General features: G+C 44.2%; 1 protein-coding gene across 1 annotated transcript; it reads right to left on the bottom strand.

Annotated features, from left to right (window-relative positions):
- Window positions 1-439: 439 nt before the first annotated feature.
- On the bottom strand, window positions 440-13,497 carry LOC116352998 (ADP-ribosylation factor-like protein 6). The gene is made up of 7 exons (XM_031815914.1): window positions 13,333-13,497; window positions 9,314-9,375; window positions 8,510-8,578; window positions 8,168-8,262; window positions 5,830-5,959; window positions 4,827-4,882; window positions 440-2,350 (listed from the first exon to the last, which is right to left on the bottom strand). The coding sequence occupies exons 1-7, from the start codon at window positions 13,453-13,455 to the stop codon at window positions 2,325-2,327; spliced, it is 561 nt and encodes a 186-aa protein (XP_031671774.1). The 5' UTR covers window positions 13,456-13,497; the 3' UTR covers window positions 440-2,324.
- Between the last annotated feature and the right edge of the window lie 12,603 nt (window positions 13,498-26,100).

The raw sequence follows: 26,100 nt of genomic DNA, 5'->3' as shown, positions 1-26,100 counted from the left end.
GAGAAAGACAGACAGACAGACAGACAGACAGACAGACAGACAGACAGACAGACAGACAGACAGACAGACAGAGAAAGACAGACAGACAGACAGACAGACAGACAGACAGACAGACAGACAGACAGACAGACAGACAGACAGACAGACAGACAGACAGACAGACAGACAGACAGACAGACAGACAGACAGACAGAGAGAGAGAGAGAGAGAGAGAGGAGAGAGACAGAGAGAGAGAGACAGAGACAGACAGACAGACAGACAGACAGACAGACAGACAGACAGACAGACAGACAGACAGACAGACAGACAGACAGACAGACAGACAGACAGAGAGGAGAGAGACAGAGACAGACAGACAGACAGACAGACAGACAGAGAAAGACAGACAGACAGAGACAGACAGAGAGAGAGGAGAGAGACAGACAGAGAGGAGACAGAGGAGAGAGAGACTACATTTCTTTAATCTATCATTCTCCCATGTATCACGGAAGGTAGATCAATAAAACACAACATGTTACATTGTTGTTTACAACATGTAGAAGACTAATACTCTGACAACATACCATCTGTCCTCACCCGATACAACACAGTCAAATACACGCAAATTCTGCTCATACCTTCAACAGTACAATGCAAATAAATGGACATCTCAGAACCGTTGGAAACACTACGTGAAGACTCAGTTGGAGAAGAGAAACTCCACATTAGATAAATAAGGACTAATTCATAGGTGTGCTGTGATAAAACCTGTGGGTCTTGAGTTTTCGTATTTTACAACTTCTTTGGCCCTTTTTTCCCTGAAGTGTCTGTCAACGTCTAAATGTACAACCATTTGAGTCATATGAACTGCAAGTATAACAAAAATATAATTTTGATGAAGAATTACACAAATCATATTATTCCTGTTGTCATGCTATGAGCCTGGCAAACGCTAAGCTACAACAACAACACACAGTATATTTAAACCCACAAACATTTAGACCAATCGTTGTGATTCGATACATAGTTTCCTCCGCTGGTGGTCTACAGTTCATTACCAGGAGAATCCAACATGAAAATGACATAATAAACGAGTGTTTTGAGAGTACCAAGTAGGCATTACTGTAGAATACCAGTCCAAAACATTACTGTAGAATATTAGTCCATAACATTACTGTAGAATATTAGTCCAAAACATTACTGTAGAATACCAGTCCATAACATTACTGTAGAATATCAGTGTAAAAAAATTACTGTAAAACTTAAGTCCATAACATTAATGTAGATTATCAGTCCATAACATTAATGTAGATTATCAGTCCATAACATTACTGTAGAATATCAGTCCATAACATTACTGTAGAATATCAGTCCAAAACATTACTGTAGAATATCAGTCCAAAACATTACTGTAGAATATCAGTGTAAAAAAATTACTGTAAAATTTAAGTCCATAACATTAATGTAGATTATCAGTCCATAACATTACTGTAGAATATCAGTCCATAACATTACTGTAGAATATCAGTCCATAACATTACTGTAGAATATCAGTGTAAAACATTACTGTAGAATATCAGTCCAAAACATTACTGTAGAATATCAGTCCATAACATTACTGTAGAATATCAGTCCATAACATTACTGTAGAATATCAGTCCATAACATTACTGTAGAATATCAGTCCAAAACATTACTGTAGAATATCAGTCCAAAACATTACTGTAGAATATTAGTCCATAACATTACTGTAGAATACCAGTCCATAACATTACTGTAGAATATCAGTCCAAAACATTACTGTAGAATATCAGTCCATAACATTACTGTAGAATATCAGTCCATAACATTACTGTAGAATATCAGTCCAAAACATTACTGTAGAATATCAGTCCATAACATTACTGTAGAATATCAGTCCATAACATTACTGTAGAATATCAGTCCAAAACATTACTGTAGAATATCAGTCCATAACAAAACAATACTCAATTTAAAACTAGTTTATTGGGAGTGGGTCATTTGAAATGAGGGTGAAAAGAGAAACTGGTGGGAAGATGTGTTAATGATCTGAAGAAAAGACTATCTATTTCCAGGGGCCGTTGGAAAGGCTAGTCCTCCATCCAGACTGGTTGATCTTTAAAGGTCAGAAGGTCATAGCTGGCTCCAACTCTTCTGAGGCATGTGTGTGTGTGTGTGTGTGGCTGGTGGTAGGAGTCATGTTGAGAATTTACACCATTGGGGGTCAACGCCCGAGGGACTCCAGTGTTGCCATGACGCCACCCAGACGATGGCATTTCCCCCCTTCCTCACCCCCCTCCCCGTCGTGTCGTTCTCTCAACCTCTCACGTTCTCATCGTTCTGATTTGATCTGGATTGAAACAACAACAAAAACAGAGGAACAATCAGATCTCATATTGTTCTCTAAGAAGGGGAGGGTTATAAGAGGGCATAAGAAGAGCTATGAACAGTGGAAGGTTTATAGGGATCTAGAGACACGTGACAAAGGGAGAAAGGTGACCAAGGCAGACGACTGGAATGACGTGGACTAGAGGTTCATTATGGGGTTCTACTGCCAGTCTACTACACTAAACACTAATGACGTGGACTAGAGGTTCATTATGGGGTTCTACTGCCAGTCTACTACACTAAACACTAATGACGTGGACTAGAGGTTCATTATGGGGTTCTACTGCCAGTCTAATACACTAAACACTAATGACGTGGACTAGAGGTTCATTATGGGGTTCTACTGCCAGTCTACTACACTAAACACTAATGACGTGGACTAGAGGTTCATTATGGGGTTCTACTGCCAGTCTACTACACTAATGACGTGGACTAGAGGTTCATTATGGGGTTCTACTACCAGTCTACTACACTAATGACGTGGACTAGAGGTTCATTATGGGGTTCTACTGCCAGTCTACTACACTAAACACTAATGACGTGGACTAGAGGTTCATTATGGGGTTCTACTGCCAGTCTACTACACTAATGACGTGGACTAGAGGTTCATTATGGGGTTCAACTACCAGTCTACTACACTAATGACGTGGATTAAAGGTTCATTATGGGGTTCTCCTGCCAGTCTACTACACTAATGACTTGGACTAGAGGTTCATTATGGGGTTCTACTGCCAGTCTACTACACTATTGACGTGGACTAGAGGTTCATTATGGGGTTCTACTGCCAGTCTACTACACTAAACACTAATGACGTGGACTAGAGGTCCATTATAGGGTTCTACTGCCAGTCTACTACACTATTGACGTGGACTAGAGGTTCATTATGGGGTTCTACTGCCAGTCTACTACACTAATGACGTGGACTAGAGGTTCATTATGGGGTTCTACTACCAGTCTACTACACTAATGACGTGGACTAGAGGTTCATTATGGGGTTCTACTGCCAGTCTACTACACTAAACACTAATGACGTGGACTAGAGGTTCATTATGGGGTTCTACTGCCAGTCTACTACACTAATGACGTGGACTAGAGGTTCATTATGGGGTTCAACTACCAGTCTACTACACTAATGACGTGGATTAAAGGTTCATTATGGGGTTCTCCTGCCAGTCTACTACACTAATGACTTGGACTAGAGGTTCATTATGGGGTTCTACTGCCAGTCTACTACACTATTGACGTGGACTAGAGGTTCATTATGGGGTTCTACTGCCAGTCTACTACACTAAACACTAATGACTTGGACTAGAGGTTCATTATGGGGTTCTACTGCCAGTCTACTACACTATTGACGTGGACTAGAGGTTCATTATGGGGTTCTACTGCCAGTCTACTACACTAAACACTAATGACTTGGACTAGAGGTTCATTATGGGGTTCTACTGCCAGTCTACTACACTATTGACGTAGACTAGAGGTTCATTATGGGGTTCTACTGCCAGTCTACTACACTAAACACTAATGACGTGGACTAGAGGTCCATTATAGGGTTCTACTGCCAGTCTACTACACTAAACACTAATGACGTGGACTAGAGGTTCATTAAGGGGTTCTACTGCCAGTCTACTACACTAAACACTAATGACGTGGACTAGAGGTCCATTATAGGGTTCTACTGCCAGTCTACTACACTAATGACGTGGACTAGAGGTTCATTAAGGGGTTCTACTGCCAGTCTACTACACTAAACACTAATGATGTGGACTAGAGGTTCATTATGGGGTTCTACTGCCAGTCTACTACACTAAACACTAATGACGTGGACTAGAGGTCCATTATAGGGTTCTACTGCCAGTCTACTACACTAATGACGTGGACTAGAGGTTCATTATGGGGTTCTACTGCCAGTCTACTACACTAATGACGTGGACTAGAGGTTCATTATGGGGTTCTACTGCCAGTCTACTACACTAAACACTAATGATGTGGACTAGAGGTTCATTATGGGGTTCTACTGCCAGTCTACTACACTAAACACTAATGACGTGGACTAGAGGTTCATTATGGGGTTCTACTGCCAGTCTACTACACTAATGACGTGGACTAGAGGTCCATTATAGGGTTCTACTGCCAGTCTACTACACTAATGACGTGGACTAGAGGTTCATTAAGGGGTTCTACTGCCAGTCTACTACACTAAACACTAATGATGTGGACTAGAGGTTCATTAAGGGGTTCTACTGCCAGTCTACTACACTAAACACTGATGACGTCAAATACTCACAGTGACATTTCATCTAAAGACGGAAGTCAAATGGAAATAATTAAATTTAAATGAAGCTATTAGTTTCTACATTTCACATAACTATGGAGAAATCAAGTCAAACACATTTAGTGGTTCTGAAACCACGAGAGACAGAGAGAGTCTGCCGCACCTTGCAGCCAATCGACGCCTTCAGGTAAACCTTCTCCTTTCACAGCATCGCTGGCACTGAAACAAAAGAGGTCAGTGAAAACCAGCGCTTCAACAACGATTAGGAAAGGCAACGTTTTGTCATATAACCAAAAAGGCCTGTTCTGGAGGTTGGACTAAAAAACAGACCCGATGAAATCTAATGAGCTATAACGGACTGAACCGTAGTGGTGCTGGTCTAGAAACATGAAATGTGTGCCAAGATGGATTCTGGGTGTTTTAGAACTCATCTATCTTTAAATATATAAATATATATATTTCACCTTTATTTAACCCGGTAGGCAGGTTGAGAACACCTTTATTTAACCAGGTAGGCTAGTTGAGAACACCTTTATTTAACCAGGTAGGCTAGTTGAGAACACCTTTATTTAACCCGGTAGGCTAGTAGAGAACACCTTTATTTAACCAGGTAGGCTAGTTGAGAACACCTTTATTTAACCTGGTAGGCTAGTTGAGAACACCTTTATTTAACCAGGTAGGCTAGTTGAGAACACCTTTATTTAACCAGGTAGGCCAGTTGAGAACACCTTTATTTAACCAGGTAGGCAAGTTGAGAACACCTTTATTTAACCAGGTAGGCAAGTTGAGAACAAGTTCTCATTTACAATTGCGACCTGGCCAAGATAAAGCAAAGCAGTTCGACAGATAAAACGACAGAGTTACACATGGAGTAAAACAAACATACAGTCAATAATGCAGTATAAACAAGTCTATATACGATGTGAGTAAATGAGGTGAGAAGGGAGGTAAAGGCAAAAAAGGCCATGATGGCAAAGTAAATACAATATAGCAAGTAAAACACTGGAATGGTAGATTTGCAGTGGAAGAATGTGCAAAGTAGAAATAGAAATAATGGGGTGCAAAGGAGCAAAATAAATAAATACAGTAGGGAAAGAGGTAGTTGTTTGGGCTAAATTATAGGTGGGCTATGTACAGGTGGGCTATGTACAGGTGCAGTAATCTACCAGATGTGCCAGGGCTTGTCCTTGATGTTCTCCAGGCAGAGGAGCTGGGAGACCTTGACTGAAGATAGGGCGTCTCTCACGTCCATCTTGTTGGCAAAGAACAGCAGGGGGATCCGCCGGTGCTTTACGTCTACAGAGACAAGGTTAGAATCAGGCGGTGCTTTACGTCTACAGAGATAAGGTTAGAATCAGGGGGTGCTTTACGTCTACAGAGATAAGGTTAGAATCAGGCGGTGCTTTACGTCTACAGAGACAAGGTTAGAATCAGGGGGTGCTTTACGTCTACAGAGACAAGGTTAGAATCAGGGGGTGCTTTACGTCTACAGAGACAAGGTTAGAATCAGGGGGTGCTTTACATCTACAGAGACATGGTTAGAATCAGGGGGATCTGTCGGTGCTTTACGTCTACAGAGACAAGGTTAGATTCAGGCGGTGCTTTACATCTACAGAGACAAGGTTAGAATCAGGGGGATCTGTCGATGCTTTACGTCTACAGAGACAAGGTTAGAATCAGGCGGTGCTTTACATCTACAGAGACAAAGTTAGAATCAGGCGGTGCATTACGTCTACAGAGACAAGGTTAGAATCAGGCGGTGCTTTAAGTCTACAGAGACAAGGTTAGAATCAGGGGGTGCTTTACGTCAACAGAGACAAGGTTATAATCAGGCGGTGCATTACGTCAACAGAGACAAGGTTAGAATCAGGCGGTGCATTACGTCAACAGAGACAAGGTTAGAATCAGGGGGTGCTTTACGTCAACAGAGACAAGGTTATAATCAGGCGGTGCATTACGTCAACAGAGACAAGGTTATAATCAGGCGGTGCATTACGTCAACAGAGACAAGGTTATAATCAGGCGGTGCATTACGTCAACAGAGACAAGGTTAGAATCAGGGGGTGCTTTACGTCTACAGAGACAAGGTTAGAATCAGGGGGATCTGTCTGTGATTTACGTCTACAGAGACAAGGTTAGAATCAGGGGGTGCATTACGTCTACAGAGACAAGGTTAGAATCAGGCGGTGCTTTACGTCTACAGAGACAAGGTTAGAATCAGCCGGTGCTTTACGACTATAGAGACAAGGTTAGAATCAGGTGGTGCTTTACGTCTACAGAGACAAGGTTAGAATCAGGGGGTGCTTTACGTCTACAGAGACAAGGTTAGAATCAGGCGGTGCTTTACGTCTACAGAGACAAGGTTAGAATCAGGCGGTGCTTTACATCTACAGAGACAAGGTTAGAATCAGCGGTGCTTTACATCTACAGAGACATGGTTAGAATCAGCGGTGCTTTACATCTACAGAGACAAGGTTAGAATCGGGGGGATCTGTCGGTGCTTAGAATCAGGGACACAAACATTCAGAAAGTATTACAGGGTGGAATTTAAAATGGAATCAATTCAGATTTTTAGGGGGGGTCACTGACCTTCACACAATACCCCCTAATACCCCCCAATAGTAAAAAAATAAATAAAAATGACAACACATACAATTATTTGTAAGGTCTCTCAGGTACTGTACAGTCTGTGGTTAATAGCTGTGCCCTTGATAGGGACCATGTGGGTATAACAGTGTTAATCTACAGATCAACACAACAAAAGACCAGGCGTTAACTGTGGAGGTAAAGGGACATTACGTTAAAAAGACCAGGCGTTAACTGTGGAGGTAAAGGGACATTACGTTAAAAAGACCAGGCGTTAAACTGTGGAGGTAAAGGGAAATTACGTTAAAAAGACCAGGCGTTAAACTGTGGAGGTAAAGGGAAATTACGTTAAAAAGACCAGGCGTTAAACTGTGGAGGTAAAGGGAAATTACGTTAAAAAGACCAGGCGTTAGACTGTGGAGGTAAAGGGACATTACGTTAAAAAGACCAGGCGTTAAACTGTGGAGGTAAAGGGACATTACGTTAAAAAGACCAGGCATTAACTGTGGAGGTAAAGGGACATTACGTTAAAAAGACCAGGCGTTAAACTGTGGAGGTAAAGGGACATTACGTTAAAAAGACCAGGCGTTAAACTGTGGAGGTAAAGGGACATTACGTTAAATAAACTGCCTGCATATAATGATAATTAACCAGCATAAAAAACAACAACAGTCTTGACAGTCTCTCGGATCTGGTTTCCAAGAATACTATTGGCTCGGTTCACGTTATCATGTGTTGGTTAGTCGTTAAATTGATACCTGGGTGGTTGAGGAGTGAATAATGAGGAGGATGATTCACCTGGGTGGTTGAGGAGTGAATAATGAGGAAGAAGATTCACCTGGGTGGTTCAGGAGTGTATAATGAGGAAGATGATTCACCTGGGTGGTTCAGGAGTGTATAATGAGGAAGATGATTCACCTGGGTGGTTCAGGAGGGTGTCCAGTTCCTCTTTAGCGACCACCATCCTCAACTTGTCTCCACTGTCCACCACAAAGATGATGGCTTGACCCTCCCTGGTGGGAGAGAGGGGGCAAGGGTCAACATGATTCACTGTCAGTACTACCTACCGTGTGTGTGTGTGTTTCAGTGTGGGTGTCAGTATATGAGTGTGTGTGTGAGCGCGTTTGTCACTGTGTGTGAATGTGTATATATGTGTGTGTGTGTGTCACTGCGTGTGTGTGTGTGTGTGTGTGTGTGTGTGTGTGTGTGTGTGTGTGTGTGTGTGTGTGTGTGTGTGTGTGTGTGTGTGAACAGACTCACTTGTAGTAATGTTCCCAGAGGTTTCTGTATCGCCCTTGGCCAGACATGTCGAACACTGTGAAGGAGAGACTGGAGAAAAGAGGAGGATTTAGAAGACTGGAGAGAAGAGGAGGGTTTAGAAGACTGGAGAGAAGAGGAGAATATAGACGACTGGAGAGAAGAGGAGGATTTAGAAGACTGGAGAGAAGAGGAGGGTTTAGAAGACTGGAGAGAAGAGGAGAATATAGAAGACTGGAGAGAAGAGGAGGATTTAGAAGACTGGAGAGAAGAGGAGGATTTAGAAGACTGGAGGGAAGAGGAGAATATAGAAGACTGGATAGGAGAGGAGGATTTAGAAGACTGGAGAGAAGAGGAGGATTTAGAACTGGAGAGAAGAGGAGGATTTAGAAGACTGGAGAGAAGAGGAGGATTTAGAAGACTGGAGAAAAGAGGAGGATTTAGAAGACTGGATAGGAGAGGAGGATTTAGAAGACTGGAGAGAAGAGGAGGATTTAGAAGACTAGAGAGAAGAGGAGAATATAGAAGACTGGAGAGAAGAGGAGAATATAGAAGACTGGAGAGAAGAGGAGGATTTAGAACTGAAGAGAAGAGGAGGATTTAGAAGACTGGAGAGAAGAGGAGGATTTAGAAGACTGGAGAGAAGAGGAGAAATATAGAAGACTGGAGAGAAGAGGAGGATTTAGAACTGGAGAGAAGAGGAGGATTTAGAAGACTGGAGAGAAGAGGAGGATTTAGAAGACTGGAGAGAAGAGGAGGATTTAGAAGACTGGAAGAAGACTCATCCATTATTGTCTTATTGATTACCTTGATGTCTTGAACTTCTCGATGCTGAAGCCAATGGTCGGGACGATGTCTTGTGTCTGGGCCTGCATGACACAGGAATAGATTAGTAGTGGTTAATTACACAGGAATAGATTGACATTGGTGTCACTAATCTGGACGGCTCTGACTTAGAATATGTGGACAACTACAGTCTGGTTAGACTGTAAACTCTCCTTCAGACTCATATCAAACATCTCCAATCCAAAATTAAATCTAGAATCGGCTTCCTATTTCGCAACAAAGCATCCTTCACTCATGCTGCCAAACATACCCTCATAAAACGGACCATCCTACCAATCCTTGAATTCGGCGATGTCATTTACAAAATAGCTTCCAATATTCTACTCAGCTAATTGTATGCAGTCTATCACAGTGCCATCCGTTTTGTCACCAAAGCTCCATACACTACCCACCACTGCGACCTGTATGCTCTCATTGGCTGGTCCTCGCTTCATATTCGTTGCCAAACCCACTGGCTACAGGTCATCTACAAGTCTCTGCTAGGTAAAGCTCCGCCTTATCTCAGCTTACTGGTCACCATAACAACACCCACCCGTAGCACGCGCTCCAGCAGGTATATCTCACTGATCATCCCCAAAGCCAACACCTTCTTTGGCCGCCTTTCCTTCCAGTTCTCTGCTGCCAATGACTGGACCGAATTGCAAAAATCACTGAAGTTGGAGTCAGAGCAGCGTACCGATCACTGTACCTGTACACAGCCCATCTGTAAATAGCTCATCCAACTACCTCATCCCCATATTGTATTTTTTTGTGCTCCTTTGCAACCCCAGTATCTCTACTTGCACATTCATCTTCTGCACGTCTATCAGTCCAGTGTTCAATTGCTAAATTGTAATTACTTCGCCACTATGGCCTATTTATTGCCTTACCTCCCTATTCTTACTACATTTGCACACACTGTATATAGACTTTTTTCTACTGTATTATTGACTGTATGTTTGTTTTATTCCATGTGTAACTCTGTGTTGTTCATGTTGCACTGCTTTGCTTTATCTTGGCCAGGTCGCAGTTGTAAATGAGAACTTGTTCTCAACTGGCCTACCTGGTTAAATAAAGGTGTTCTCAACTAGTCTACCTGGTTAAATAAAGGTGTTCTCAACTGGCCTACCTGGTTAAATAAAGGTGTTCTCAACTAGTCTACCTGGTTAAATAAAGGTGTTCTCAACTGGCCTACCTGGTTAAATAAAGGTGTTCTCAACTAGCCTACCTGGTTAAATAAAGGTGTTCTCAACTGGCCTACCTGGTTAAATAAAGGTGTTCTCAACTGGCCTACCTGGTTAAATAAAGGTGTTCTCAACTAGCCTACCTGGTTAAATAAAGGTGTTCTCAACTGGCCTACCTGGTTAAATAAAGGTGTTCTCAACTAGCCTACCTGGTTAAATAAAGGTGTTCTCAACTGGCCTACCTGGTTAAATAAAGGTGTTCTCAACTGGCCTACCTGGTTAAATAAAGGTGTTCTCAACTAGCCTACCTGGTTAAATAAAGGTGTTCTCAACTAGCCTACCTGGTTAAATAAAGGTGTTCTCAACTAGTCTACCTGGTTAAATAAAGGTGTTCTCAACTAGCCTACCTGGTTAAATACAGGTGTTCTCAACTAGCCTACCTGGTTAAATAAAGGTGTTCTCAACTGGCCTACCTGGTTAAATAAAGGTGTTCTCAACTAGCCTACCTGGTTAAATAAAGGTGTTCTCAACTAGCCTCCCTGGTTAAATAAAGGTGTTCTCAACTGGCCTACCTGGTTAAATAAAGGTGTTCTCAACTGGCCTACCTGGTTAAATAAAGGTGTTCTCAACTAGCCTACCTGGTTAAATAAAGGTGTTCTCAACTAGCCTACCTGGTTAAATAAAAATATATATTAATAAATAAAAAGTAGTGGTTAATTACACAGGAATAGATTAGTAGTGGTTCATTACACAGGAATAGATTAGTAGTGGTTAATTACACAGGAATAGATTAGTAGTGGATAATTACACAGGAATAGATTAGTAGTGGTTAATTACACAGGAATAGATTAGTAGTGGTTAATTACACAGGAATAGATTAGTAGTGGTTAATTACACAGGAATAGATTAGTAGTGGATAATTACACAGGAATAGATTAGTAGTGGTTAATTACACAGGAATAGATTAGTAGTGGTTAATTACACAGGAATAGATTAGTAGTGGTTAATTACACAGGAATAGATTAGTAGTGGTTAATTACACAGCAATAGATTAGTAGTGGTTAATTACACAGGAATAGATTAGTAGTGGTTAATTACACAGGAATAGATTAGTAGTGGTTAATTACACAGGAATAGATTAGTAGTGGTTCATTACACAGGAATAGATTAGTAGTGGTTAATTACACAGGAATAGATTAGTAGTGGTTAATTACACAGGAATAGATTAGTAGTGGTTAATTACACAGGAATAGATTAGTAGTGGTTCATTACACAGGAATAGATTAGTAGTGGTGAATTACACAGCAATAGATTAGTAGTGCATGCTGCTCTCTCTCTCTGCATCAACCACTTCCTGTCCACTCCAAACGTCTTGGAGGTCATCTATCCCTGATGTCCCTCATCCCTGGTCTTCTTCTTCTTCTCACTCTGCATCAACCACTTCCTGTCCACTCCAAACGTCTTGGAGGTCATCTATCCCTGATGTCCCTCATCCCTGGTCTTCTTCTTCTTCTTCTCTCTCTGCATCAACCATTTCCTGTCCACTCCAAATGTCTTGGAGGTATTCTATCCCTGATATCCCTCATCCCTGGTCTTCTTCTTCTTCTCTCTCTGCATCAACCACTTCCTGTCCACTCCAAACGTCTTGGGGACAGTCCAGAGGTTTCTAGTTGTTCCTGATGGTTTCTGATCTTGGTAAAGGCACCATGGCTAGATTCACAACTGTAGTCTTTAAATCTGAACCAAAAAAACGATGTGTAACAATGGAAGGTTAATTTAACAGTAAATAAGATCTCCTCTTCTCTCTCTCCATCTCCTCCTCTCTCTCGCTCCTCCTTTCTCTCCCTCCATCTCCTCCTCTCTCTCTCAATCTCCTCCTCTCCATCTCCTCTTCTCTCCCTCCATCTCCTCCTCTCTCTCTCCATCTCCTCCTCTCTCTCTCAATCTCCTCCTCTCCATCTCCTCTTCTCTCCCTCCATCTCCTCCTCTCTCTCTCGCTCCTCCTCTCTCTCCCTCCATCTCCTCTTCTCTCCCTCCATCTCCTCCTCTCTCTCCCTCCATCTCCTCCTCTCTCTCTCCATCTTCTCTCCTCTCTCTCCATCTCCTCCTCCATCTCCTCTTCTCTACCTCTCTCCATCTCCCCCTCTTCTCTACCTCTCCCCCTGCGGTGTCTCCTTGTTCCTCTCTCCACCATCCCTCTTCAGGAGGAGAAGGAATCCTTATCCTCTGAAAACCAATCCTAAAGTGTCTTCATTTTTTTTTACACCTGTATATACAGTGGGGAGAACAAGTATTTGATACACTGCCGATTTTGCAGGTTTTCCTACTTACAAAGAGGTCTGTAATTTTTATCATAGGTACACTTCAACTGTGAGAGACGGAATCTAAAACAAAAATCCAGAAAATCACATTGTATGATTTTTAAGGAATTAATTAGCATTTTATTGCATGACATAAGTATTTGATACATCAGAAAAGCAGAACTTAATGTTTGGTACAGAAACCTTCGTTTGCAATTACAGAGATCATACGTTTCCTGTAGTTCTTGACCAGGTTTGCACACACTGCAGCAGGGATTTTAGCCCACTCCTCCATACAGACCAATGCTAAAAATTACAGACCTCTACATGCTTTGTAAGTAGGAAAACCTGCAAAATCGGCAGTGTATCAACTACTTGTTCTCCCCCACTGTATGTGGGTTTAACAAGCTATATCTTTATAAGGTCATACTATATCACAGCAAACCACTAACTCATTCTCATCCTAGATCATTAAGTAAGTAGGCGTAATTGATCCAGGCTACCAGCGTAGACTTACATTGGATGGTTTGAGTTGGTTGATGATAGTGGTCTTGCCGCTGTTGTCCAATCCCAGACACAGAACATTCACTTCCTTCTTCTTCAGCCCCAACCAGCCAGCTAGTTTATCAAACAGACCCATTGTTGTTCTGTCTTATTCCCGGGTGGGGGGGGGGGGGGGTCTCTGTTGGATAAAAAAAATATATATATATAATATATATTATAGTAGCTAAGACCATCACAAAGAAATAAGCGTGTGACAACTGAATGTTCACTGCAAACCTGGGGTGTAGGGCCTAATCATTAGTCTACAACCCGGGGTGTAGGGCCTATTCATTAGTCTACAACCCGGGGTGTAGGGCCTAATCATTAGTCTACAACCTGGGGTGTAGGGCCTAATCATTAGTCTACAACCCAGGGCATAGGGCCTAATCATTAGTCTACAACCCGGGGTGTAGGGCCTAATCATTAGTCTAAACAACCTGGGGTGTAGGGCCTAGTCATTAGTCTACAACCTGGGGTGTAGGGCCTAATCATTAGTCTACAACCCGGGGTGTAGGGCCTATTCATTAGTCTACAACCCGGGGTGTAGGGCCTAATCATTAGTCTACAACCTGGGGTGTAGGGCCTAATCATTAGTCTACAACCCAGGGCATAGGGCCTAATCATTAGTCTACAACCCGGGGTGTAGGGCCTAATCATTAGTCTAAACAACCTGGGGTGTAGGGCCTAGTCATTAGTCTACAACCTGGGGTGTAGGGCCTAATCATTAGTCTACAACCTGGGGTGTAGGGCCTAGTCATTAGTCTACAACCTGGGGTGTAAGGCCTAATCATTAGTCTACAACCTGGGGTGTAGGACCTAATCATTAGTCTACAACCTGGGGTGTAGGACCTAATCATTAGTCTACAACCTGGGGTGTAGGGCCTAATCATTAGTCTCCAACCTGGGGTGTAGGGTATAATCATTAGTCTACAACCTGGGGTGTAGGGTCTAATCATTAGTCTACAACCTGGGGTGTAGGGCCTAATCATTAGTCTACAACCTGGGGTGTAGGGTCTAGTCATTAGTCTACAACCTGGGGTGCAGGGCCTAATCAGTAGTCTACAACCTGGGGTGTAGGGCCTAATCATTAGTCTACAACCTGGGGTGTAGGGCCTAGTCATTAGTCTACAACCTGGGGTGTATGGCCTAATCATTAGTCTAAACAACCTGGGGTGTAGGGCCTAATCATTAGTCTACAACCTGGGGTGTAGGGCCTAATCATTAGTCTACAACCTGGGGTGTAGGGCCTAATCATTCGTCTACAACCTGGGGTGTAGGGCCTAGTCATTAGTCTACAACCTGGGGTGTAGGGCCTAATCATTAGTCTACAACCTGGGGTGTAGGGCCTAATCATTAGTCTACAACCTGGGGTGTAGGGCCTAATCATTAGTCTAAACAACCTGGGGTGTAGGGCCTAATCATTAGTCTAAACAACCTGGGGTGTAGGGCCTAATCATTAGTCTACAACCTGGGGTGTAGGGCCTAATCATTAGTCTACAACCTGGGGTGTAGGGCCTAATCATTAGTCTACAACCTGGGGTGTAGGGCCTAGTCATTAGTCTACAACCTGGGGTGTAGGGCCTAGTCATTAGTCTACAACCTGGGGTGTAGGGCCTAATCATTAGTCTACAACCTGGGGTGTAGGGCCTAGTCATTAGTCTACAACCTGGGGTGTAGGGCCTAATCATTAGTCTACAACCTGGGGTGTAGGGCCTAATCATTAGTCTCCAACCTGGGGTGTAGGGCCTAATCATTAGTCTACAACCTGGGGTGTAGGACCTAATCATTAGTCTACAACTTGGGGTGTAGGGCCTAATCATTAGTCTACAACCTGGGGTGTAGGGCCTAGTCATTAGTCTACAACCTGGGGTGTAGGGCCTAATCATTAGTCTACAACCTGGGGTGTAGGGCCTAATCATTAGTCCACAACCTGGGGTGTAGGGCCTAATCATTAGTCTACAACCTGGGGTGTAGGGCCTAGTCATTAGTCTACAACCTGGGGTGTAGGGCCTAATCATTAGTCTACAACCTGGGGTGTAGGGCCTAGTCATTAGTCTACAACCCGGGGTGTAGGGCCTAATCATTAGTCTACAACCCGGGGTGTAGGGCCTAATCATTAGTCTACAACCCGGGGTGTAGGGTCTAGTCATTAGTCTACAACCTGGGGTGTAGGGCCTAATCATTAGTCTAAACAACCCGGGGTGTAGGGCCTAATCATTAGTCTACAACCCGGGGTGTAGGGCCTAATCATTAGTCTACAACCTGGGGTGTAGGGCCTAATCATTAGTCTAAACAACCCGGGGTGTAGGGCCTAATCATTAGTCTACAACCTGGGGTGTAGGGCCTAATCATTAGTCTACAACCTGGGGTGTAGGGCCTAATCATTAGTCTAAACAACCCGGGGTGTAAGGCCTAATCATTAGTCTACAACCTGGGGTGTAGGACCTAATCATTAGTCTACAACCTGGGGTGTAGGGTATAGTCATTAGTCTACAACCTGGGGTGTAGGGTATAGTCATTAGTCTACAACCTGGGGTGTAGGGCCTAGTCATTAGTCTACAACCTGGGGTGTAGGGCCTAATCATTAGTCTACAACCTGGGGTGTAGGGCCTAATCATTAGTCTACAACCCGGGGTGTAGGGCCTAATCATTAGTCTACAACCTGGGGTGTAGGGCCTAATCATTAGTCTACAACCTGGGGTGTAGGGCCTAATCATTAGTCTACAACCTGGGGTGTAGGGCCTAATCATTTGTCTACAACCTGGGGTGTAGGGCCTAATCATTAGTCTACAACCTGGGGTGTAGGGCCTAGTCATTAGTCTACAACCTGGGGTGTAGGGCCTAATCATTAGTCTACAACCTGGGGTGTAGGGCCTAATCATTAGTCTACAACCTGGGGTGTAGGGCCTAATCATTAGTCTAAACAACCTGGGGTGTAGGGCCTAGTCATTAGTCTACAACCTGGGGTGTAGGGCCTAATCATTAGTCTACAACCTGGGGTGTAGGGCCTAGTCATTAGTCTACAACCTGGGGTGTAGGGCCTAATCATTAGTCTACAACCTGGGGTGTAGGGCCTAGTCATTAGTCTACAACCTGGGGTGTAGGGCCTAATCATTAGTCTAAACAACCTGGGGTGTAGGGCCTAATCATTAGTCTAAACAACCTGGGGTGTAGGGCCTAATCATTAGTCTACAACCTGGGGTGTAGGGCCTAGTCATTAGTCTACAACCTGGGGTGTAGGACCTAATCATTAGTCTACAACCTGGGGTGTAGGGTATAGTCATTAGTCTACAACCTGGGGTGTAGGGCCTAATCATTAGTCTAAACAACCTGGGGTGTAGGGCCTAATCATTAGTCTAAACAACCTGGGGTGTAGGGCCTAATCATTAGTCTACAACCTGGGGTGTAGGGCCTAGTCATTAGTCTACAACCTGGGGTGTAGGACCTAATCATTAGTCTACAACCTGGGGTGTAGGGTATAGTCATTAGTCTACAACCTGGGGTGTAGGGCCTAATCATTAGTCTAAACAACCTGGGGTGTAGGGCCTAATCATTAGTCCACAACCTGGGGTGTAGGGCCTAATCATTAGTCTACAACCTGGGGTGTATGGTATAGTCATTAGTCTACAACCTGGGGTGTAGGGTATAGTCATTAGTCTACAACCTGGGGTGTAGGGCCTAGTCATTAGTCTACAACCTGGGGTGTAGGGCCTAATCATTAGTCTACAACCTGGGGTGTAGGGCCTAATCATTAGTCTACAACCTGGGGTGTAGGGCCTAATCATTAGTCTAAACAACCTGGGGTGTAGGGCCTAATCATTAGTCTACAACCTGGGGTGTAGGGCCTAATCATTAGTCTACAACCTGGGGTGTAGGGCCTAATCATTAGTCTACAACCTGGGGTGTAGGGCCTAGTCATTAGTCTACAACCTGGGGTGTAGGGCCTAATCATTAGTCTACAACCTGGGGTGTAGGACCTAATCATTAGTCTACAACCTGGGGTGTAGGGTATAGTCATTAGTCTACAACCTGGGGTGTAGGGTATAGTCATTAGTCTACAACCTGGGGTGTAGGGCCTAGTCATTAGTCTACAACCTGGGGTGTAGGGCCTAATCATTAGTCTACAACCTGGGTGTAGGGCCTAATCATTAGTCTACAACCTGGGGTGTAGGGCCTAATCATTAGTCTAAACAACCTGGGGTGTAGGGCCTAATCATTAGTCTACAACCTGGGGTGTAGGGCCTAATCATTAGTCTACAACCTGGGGTGTAGGGCCTAATCATTAGTCTACAACCTGGGGTGTAGGGCCTAGTCATTAGTCTACAACCTGGGGTGTAGGGCCTAATCATTAGTCTACAACCTGGGGTGTAGGGCCTAATCATTAGTCTACAACCTGGGGTGTAGGGCCTAATCATTAGTCTAAACAACCTGGGGTGTAGGGCCTAATCATTAGTCTACAACCTGGGGTGTAGGGCCTAATCATTAGTCTACAACCTGGGGTGTAGGGCCTAATCATTCGTCTACAACCTGGGGTGTAGGGCCTAGTCATTAGTCTACAACCTGGGGTGTAGGGCCTAGTCATTAGTCTACAACCTGGGGTGTAGGGCCTAGTCATTAGTCTACAACCTGGGGTGTAGGGCCTAATCATTAGTCTACAACCTGGGGTGTAGGGCCTAGTCATTAGTCTACAACCTGGGGTGTAGGGCCTAATCATTAGTCTACAACCTGGGGTGTAGGGCCTAATCATTAGTCTACAACCTGGGGTGTAGGGCCTAGTCATTAGTCTACAACCTGGGGTGTAGGGCCTAATCATTAGTCTCCAACCTGGGGTGTAGGGCCTAGTCATTAGTCTAAACAACCTGGGGTGTAGGGCCTAATCATTAGTCTAAACAACCTGGGGTGTAGGGCCTAATCATTAGTCTACAACCTGGGGTGTAGGGCCTAGTCATTAGTCTACAACCTGGGGTGTAGGACCTAATCATTAGTCTACAACCTGGGGTGTAGGGTATAGTCATTAGTCTACAACCTGGGGTGTAGGGCCTAATCATTAGTCTAAACAACCTGGGGTGTAGGGCCTAATCATTAGTCTAAACAACCTGGGGTGTAGGGCCTAATCATTAGTCTACAACCTGGGGTGTAGGGCCTAGTCATTAGTCTACAACCTGGGGTGTAGGACCTAATCATTAGTCTACAACCTGGGGTGTAGGGTATAGTCATTAGTCTACAACCTGGGGTGTAGGGCCTAATCATTAGTCTAAACAACCTGGGGTGTAGGGCCTAATCATTAGTCCACAACCTGGGGTGTAGGGCCTAATCATTAGTCTACAACCTGGGGTGTATGGTATAGTCATTAGTCTACAACCTGGGGTGTAGGGTATAGTCATTAGTCTACAACCTGGGGTGTAGGGCCTAGTCATTAGTCTACAACCTGGGGTGTAGGGCCTAATCATTAGTCTACAACCTGGGGTGTAGGGCCTAATCATTAGTCTACAACCTGGGGTGTAGGGCCTAATCATTAGTCTAAACAACCTGGGGTGTAGGGCCTAATCATTAGTCTACAACCTGGGGTGTAGGGCCTAATCATTAGTCTACAACCTGGGGTGTAGGGCCTAATCATTAGTCTACAACCTGGGGTGTAGGGCCTAGTCATTAGTCTACAACCTGGGGTGTAGGGCCTAATCATTAGTCTACAACCTGGGGTGTAGGACCTAATCATTAGTCTACAACCTGGGGTGTAGGGTATAGTCATTAGTCTACAACCTGGGGTGTAGGGTATAGTCATTAGTCTACAACCTGGGGTGTAGGGCCTAGTCATTAGTCTACAACCTGGGGTGTAGGGCCTAATCATTAGTCTACAACCTGGGGTGTAGGGCCTAATCATTAGTCTACAACCTGGGGTGTAGGGCCTAATCATTAGTCTAAACAACCTGGGGTGTAGGGCCTAATCATTAGTCTACAACCTGGGGTGTAGGGCCTAATCATTAGTCTACAACCTGGGGTGTAGGGCCTAGTCATTAGTCTACAACCTGGGGTGTAGGGCCTAATCATTAGTCTCCAACCTGGGGTGTAGGGCCTAATCATTAGTCTACAACCTGGGGTGTAGGGCCTAGTCATTAGTCTACAACCTGGGGTGTAGGGCCTAGTACCTGGGGTGTAGGGCCTAATACCTGGGGTGTAGGGCCTAGTCATTAGTCTACAACCTGGGGTGTAGGGCCTAGTCATTAGTCTACAACCTGGGGTGTAGGGCCTAGTCATTAGTCTACAACCTGGGGTGTAGGGCCTAGTCATTAGTCTACAACCTGGGGTGTAGGGCCTAGTCATTAGTCTACAACCTGGGGTGTAGGGCCTAGTCATTAGTCTACAACCTGGGGTGTAGGGCCTAATCATTAGTCTACAACCTGGGGTGTAGGGCCTAGTCATTAGTCTACAACCTGGGGTGTAGGGCCTAATCATTAGTCTACAACCTGGGGTGTAGGGCCTAATCATTAGTCTACAACCTGGGGTGTAGGGCCTAGTCATTAGTCTACAACCTGGGGTGTAGGGCCTAATCATTAGTCTCCAACCTGGGGTGTAGGGCCTAGTCATTAGTCTACAACCTGGGGTGTAGGGCCTAATCATTAGTCTCCAACCTGGGGTGTAGGGTCTAGTCATTAGTCTACAACCTGGGGTGTAGGGCCTAATCATTAGTCTCCAACCTGGGGTGTAGGGTCTAGTCATTAGTCTACAACCTGGGGTGTAGGGCCTAGTCATTAGTCTACAACCTGGGGTGTAGGGCCTAATCATTAGTCTCCAACCTGGGGTGTAGGGCCTAATCATTAGTCTACAACCTGGGGTGTAGGGCCTAATCATTAGTCTACAACCTGGGGTGTAGGGCCTAATCATTAGTCTCCAACCTGGGGTGTAGGGCCTAGTCATTAGTCTACAACCTGGGGTGTAGGGCCTAGTCATTAGTCTACAACCTGGGGTGTAGGGCCTAGTCATTAGTCTACAACCTGGGGTGTAGGGCCTAGTCATTAGTCTACAACCTGGGGTGTAGGGCCTAATCATTAGTCTACAACCTGGGGTGTAGGGCCTAATCATTAGTCTACAACCTGGGGTGTAGGGCCTAGTCATTAGTCTACAACCTGGGGTGTAGGACCTAATCATTAGTCTACAACCTGGGGTGTAGGGTATAGTCATTAGTCTCCAACCTGGGGTGTAGGGCCTAATCATTAGTCTACAACCTGGGGTGTAGGGCCTAATCATTAGTCTACAACCTGGGGTGTAGGGCCTAATCATTAGTCTACAACCTGGGGTGTAGGGCCTAATCATTAGTCTACAACCTGGGGTGTAGGGTCTAATCATTAGTCTACAACCTGGGGTGTAGGACCTAATCATTAGTCTACAACCTGGGGTGTAGGGTATAGTCATTAGTCTCCAACCTGGGGTGTAGGGCCTAATCATTAGTCTACAACCTGGGGTGTAGACTAATGATTATTTTTTATGTTTTAGATTAGTGTGTATTGTTAGATACTACTGCACTGCTGGAGCTAGGAACAAAACCATTTCACTACACCGGCAATAACATCTGCTAAATATTTTTATTTTATTTTTTATTTTACCTTTATTTAACCAGGTAGGCAAGTTGAGAACAAGTTCTCATTTACAATTGCGACCTGGCCAAGATAAAGCAAAGCAGTTCGACAGATAAAACGACACAGAGTTACACATGGAGTAAAAACAAACATACAGTCAATAATGCAGTATAAACAAGTCTATATACAATGTGAGCAAATGAGGTGAGAAGGGAGGTAAAGGCAAAAAAAGGCCATGATGGCAAAGTAAATACAATATAGCAAGTAAAATACTGGAATGGTAGTTTTGCAATGGAAGAATGTGCAAAGTAGAAATAAAAAAATAATGGGGTGCAAAGGAGCAAAATAAATAAATAAATAAAAATTAAATACAGTTGGGAAAGAGGTAGTTGTTTGGGCTAAATTATAGGTGGGCTATGTACAGGTGCAGTAATCTGTGAGCTGCTCTGACAGTTGGTGCTTAAAGCTAGTGAGGGAGATAGGTGTTTCCAGTTTCAGAGATTTTTGTAGTTCGTTCCAGTCATTGGCAGCAGAGAACTGGAAGGAGAGGCGGCCAAAGAAAGAATTGGTCTTGGGGGTGACTAGAGAGATATACCTGCTGGAGCGTGTGCTACAGGTGGGAGATGCTATGGTGACCAGCGAGCTGAGATAAGGGGGGACTTTACCTAGCAGGGTCTTGTAGATGACATGGAGCCAGTGGGTTTGGCGACGAGTATGAAGCGAGGGCCAGCCAACGAGAGCGTACAGGTCGCAATGGTGGGTAGTATATGGGGCTTTGGTGATAAAACGGATTGCACTGTGATAGACTGCATCCAATTTGTTGAGTAGGGTATTGGAGGCTATTTTGTAAATGACATCGCCAAAGTCGAGGATTGGTAGGATGGTCAGTTTTACAAGGGTATGTTTGGCAGCATGAGTGAAGGATGCTTTGTTGCGAAATAGGAAGCCAATTCTAGATTTAACTTTGGATTGGAGATGTTTGATATGGGTCTGGAAGGAGAGTTTACAGTCTAACCAGACACCTAAGTATTTGTAGTTGTCCACGTATTCTAAGTCAGAGCCGTCCAGAGTAGTGATGTTGGACAGGCGGGTAGGTGCAGGTAGCGATCGGTTGAAGAGCATGCATTTAGTTTTACTTGTATTTAAGAGCAATTGGAGGCCACGGAAGGAGAGTTGTATGGCATTGAAGCTTGCCTGGAGGGTTGTTAACACAGTGTCCAAAGAAGGGCCGGAAGTATACAGAATGGTGTCGTCTGCGTAGAGGTGGATCAGGGACTCACCAGCAGCAAGAGCGACCTCATTGATGTATACAGAGAAGAGAGTCGGTCCAAGAATTGAACCCTGTGGCACCCCCATAGAGACTGCCAGAGGTCCGGACATCAGACCCTCCGACTTGACACACTGAACTCTATCAGAGAAGTAGTTGGTGAACCAGGCGAGGCAATCATTTGAGAAACCAAGGCTGTCGAGTCTGCCGATGAGGATATGGTGATTGACAGAGTCGAAAGCCTTGGCCAGATCAATGAATACGGCTGCACAGTAATGTTTCTTATCGATGGCGGTTAAGATATCGTTTAGGACCTTGAGCGTGGCTGAGGTGCACCCATGACCAGCTCTGAAACCAGATTGCATAGCAGAGAAGGTATGGTGAGATTCGAAATGGTCGGTAATCTGTTTGTTGACTTGGCTTTCGAAGACCTTAGAAAGGCACGGTAGGATAGATATAGGTCTGTAGCAGTTTGGGTCAAGAGTGTCCCCCCCTTTGAAGAGGGGGATGACCGCAGCTGCTTTCCAATCTTTGGGAATCTCAGACGACACGAAAGAGAGGTGGACCAATAACATCTGATAAATATGGACCAATAACATCTGATAAATATGTGTATGTGACCAATAACATCTGATAAATATGGACCAATAACATCTGATAAATATGGACCAATAACATCTGATAAATATGGACCAATAATATCTGATAAATATGGACCAATAACATCTGATAAATATGGACCAATAACATCTGATAAATATGGACCAATAACATCTGATAAATATGGACCAATAACATCTGATAAATATGGACCAATAACATCTGATAAATATGGACCAATAACATCTGCTAAATATGTGTATGGACCAATAACATCTGTTAAATATGTGTATGGACCAATAACATCTGTTAAATATGTGTATGGACCAATAACATCTGCTAAATATGGACCAATAACATCTGATAATTATGGACCAATAACATCTGTTAAATATGGACCAATAACATCTGATAAATATGGACCAATAACATCTGTTAAATATGGACCAATAACATCTGATAAATATGGACCAATAACATCTGTTAAATATGGACCAATAACATCTGATAAATATGGACCAATAACATCTGATAAATATGGACCAATAACATCTGATAAATATGGACCAATAACATCTGTTAAATATGTGTATGGACCAATAACATCTGATAAATATGGACCAATAACATCTGATAAATATGTGTATGGACCAATAACATCTGCTAAATATGGACCAATAACATCTGTTAAATATGGACCAATAACATCTGTTAAATATGTTTATGGACCAATAAAATGTGATTCGATTTTTAGCTTCCGTTTTAAGAAACGTTTTGCAACAGATTCGACATAATGAATGCGCCCCCAGGTATGTATCCACAGACATCCACATAGCATGGTGAGAGATGCTTAGCTCTGTCTGCTTGGCTGGAAGAGGGAAGGGGTGAGAGATGCTTAGCTCTGTCTGCTTGGCTGGAAGACGGAAGGGGTGAGAGATGCTTAGCTCTGTCTGCTTGGCTGGAAGACGGAAGGGGTGAGAGATGCTGAGCTCTGTCTGCTTGGCTGGAAGAGGGAAGGGGTGAGAGATGCTTAGCTCTGTCTGCTTGGCTGGAAGAGGGAAGAGGTGAGAGATGCTTAGCTCTGTCTGCTTGGCTGGAAGACGGAAGGGGTGAGAGATGCTTAGCTCTGTCTGCTTGGCTGGAAGACGGAAGGGGTGAGAGATGCTGAGCTCTGTCTGCTTGGCTGGAAGACGGAAGGGGTGAGAGATGCTTAGCTCTGTCTGCTTGGCTGGAAGACGGAAGGGGTGAGAGATGCTGAGCTCTGTCTGCTTGGCTGGAAGAGGGGTGAGAGATGCTTAGCTCTGTCTGCTTGGCTGGAAGAGGGAAGGGGTGAGAGATGCTTAGCTCTGTCTGCTTGGCTGGAAGAGGGGTGAGAGATGCTTAGCTCTGTCTGCTTGGCTGGAAGAGGGAAGGGTGAGAGATGCTTAGCTCTGTCTGCTTGGCTGGAAGAGGGAAGTGAGATGACGCGAAGGCATAAGAACGGAGCTTAGCTGGAAGAGGGAAGTGAGATGACGCGAAGGCATAAGAACGGCGCTGAGTTCAAGACCTTCGTCTCCTGAACACGAACCAAGTTAACGTACTTCTACATGTTCTCTTAAGAACCGTGAGGATCTGGAAACGGAGCTGGTGGGCAGTGGGGGGAGCGCTCTGAAGTTGAGTCAGACCAGGATGAAGTGGGCCTACCTGCGGCAACAGGTGTGGTAGAGACTTACAACGTTTTCCCTGAGAATCCTACCAGGGATGATTGTGGAGGGGTAGCTGGGGCTCTATTAACCTGTGGGAGCGTCCATGCAGCTGGGGCTCTATTAACCTGTGGGAGCGTCCATGCAGCTGGGGCTCTATTAACCTGTGGGAGCGAGGTTCAGTGGGGCAGAAAGTTTGAGTGATTCGACTGGAAGCCCCCCCAGTGAGGAGGTCTGAAGAGAGAGAGCGATCCAGGTAGGTTGAATATCTTGCGTTTTATTACCATGGTGATCCACTGCACTGCACCCAGTGAGGAGGTCTGAAGAGAGAGAGAGATCCAGGTAGGTTGAATATCTTGCGTTTTATTACCATGGTGATCCACTGCACTGACAGAGAGGAAATCACAGAAGATAAATGAGGTCGTTGCAGCAGCAGAGAAATATTAGTGCTGAAGATCTACAGGAAGTTGAGAGAAGTAGGCCCATCCTCCCAGGCCAACAGCCTGGCGTAGGATCATTTAGAGACATTTGGGGGGGGGCAGTGGATAGGTGTAGGGCAGTGGAGGCTGCTGAGGGGAAAACGGTTCATAATAATGGCTGGAATGGAGTAAATGGAATGGTATCAGAAACATGGTTTTCATGGGTGTGATACAATTCACTCCATTCCATCTATTACACTCCATTCCATCTATTACACTCCATTCCATCTATTACACTCCATTCCATCTATTATACTCCATTCCATCTATTACACTCCATTCCATCTATTACACTCCATTCCATCTATTATACTCCATTCCATCTATTACACTCCATTCCATCTATTAGACTCCATTCCATCTATTATACTCCATTCCATCTATTACACTCCATTCCATCTATTATACTCCATTCCATCTATTACACTCCATTCCATCTATTACACTCCATTCCATCTATTACACTCCATTCCATCTATTATACTCTATTGCAGCCATTGTTTAAGAGCAGGTCTCCCCTCAGCAGCCTCCACTGGTGCAGGGTTAGATGGTGATGCAATTTATGATTTTCGCATCCACCTCTTTTTAACCTAAAGTTACCTATGTTCCAGCCGCAACTCTGACATGCAAAAGGCAACAATACGGAACACAGCGTCTAGTCTGCCGGAAACACACGAAGAAGAAGAAGAGGGTTTAGCCGCTAGCTAGCTAACCTAGCATTTACAATAGCTACAACAAGCGCCACACGTAGCAATATGTTTTCTTCTTCTAGATCATCACATTTAAGGGTAGTTGAGGGTCTCGTTTTAATTCGTAGCTAATGCGCCAGCAACAACGAAAGAGAATAGAGTTGATACCCCCCTTTTTTCTGATGTAGCTAGCTAGCTAGTTAGCGTAACATGTTAGGATAGCTAGCTGTTAATACATTAGTAAACTAACCTTAGCTAGCCATCTGGTTAGATAGTTAGCAGCGTGCTAGCTAGCTATTTTAGTTAAACCTTCATCCTTGGACCTAGTTTACCAAAACGTAGCTTGACCAGCTTTGAGTTGACTAAACTGGGTTTAATGGGATGTACTCAATGTGCTTATAATCTCATTGAAAATAAACGATAGCTAAGCTATCAAACGTTAGCTATCTAC

The sequence above is a fragment of the Oncorhynchus kisutch genome, unplaced genomic scaffold (genome assembly GCF_002021735.2).
Source record: "Oncorhynchus kisutch isolate 150728-3 unplaced genomic scaffold, Okis_V2 scaffold699, whole genome shotgun sequence".
NCBI classification, from domain to species: Eukaryota; Metazoa; Chordata; class Actinopteri; order Salmoniformes; family Salmonidae; genus Oncorhynchus; species Oncorhynchus kisutch.
This window is presented reverse-complemented; position numbering and strand designations above follow the sequence as displayed.

Bases quoted from the DNA above. Each gene is read 5' to 3' on its own strand.
- LOC116352998 (XM_031815914.1), bottom strand. From the start codon at position 13,455: ATGGGTCTGTTTGATAAACTAGCTGGCTGGTTGGGGCTGAAGAAGAAG. The intron at 4,883-5,829 runs GTAGATTACTGC...CTTTTGTTTCAG, and splicing joins GACAAGCCCTGGCACATCTG to TGCCAGCGATGCTGTGAAAG. The intron at 2,351-4,826 runs GTGCGGCAGACT...GTTTCAATCCAG, and splicing joins AGGCGTCGATTGGCTGCAAG to ATCAAATCAGAACGATGAGA.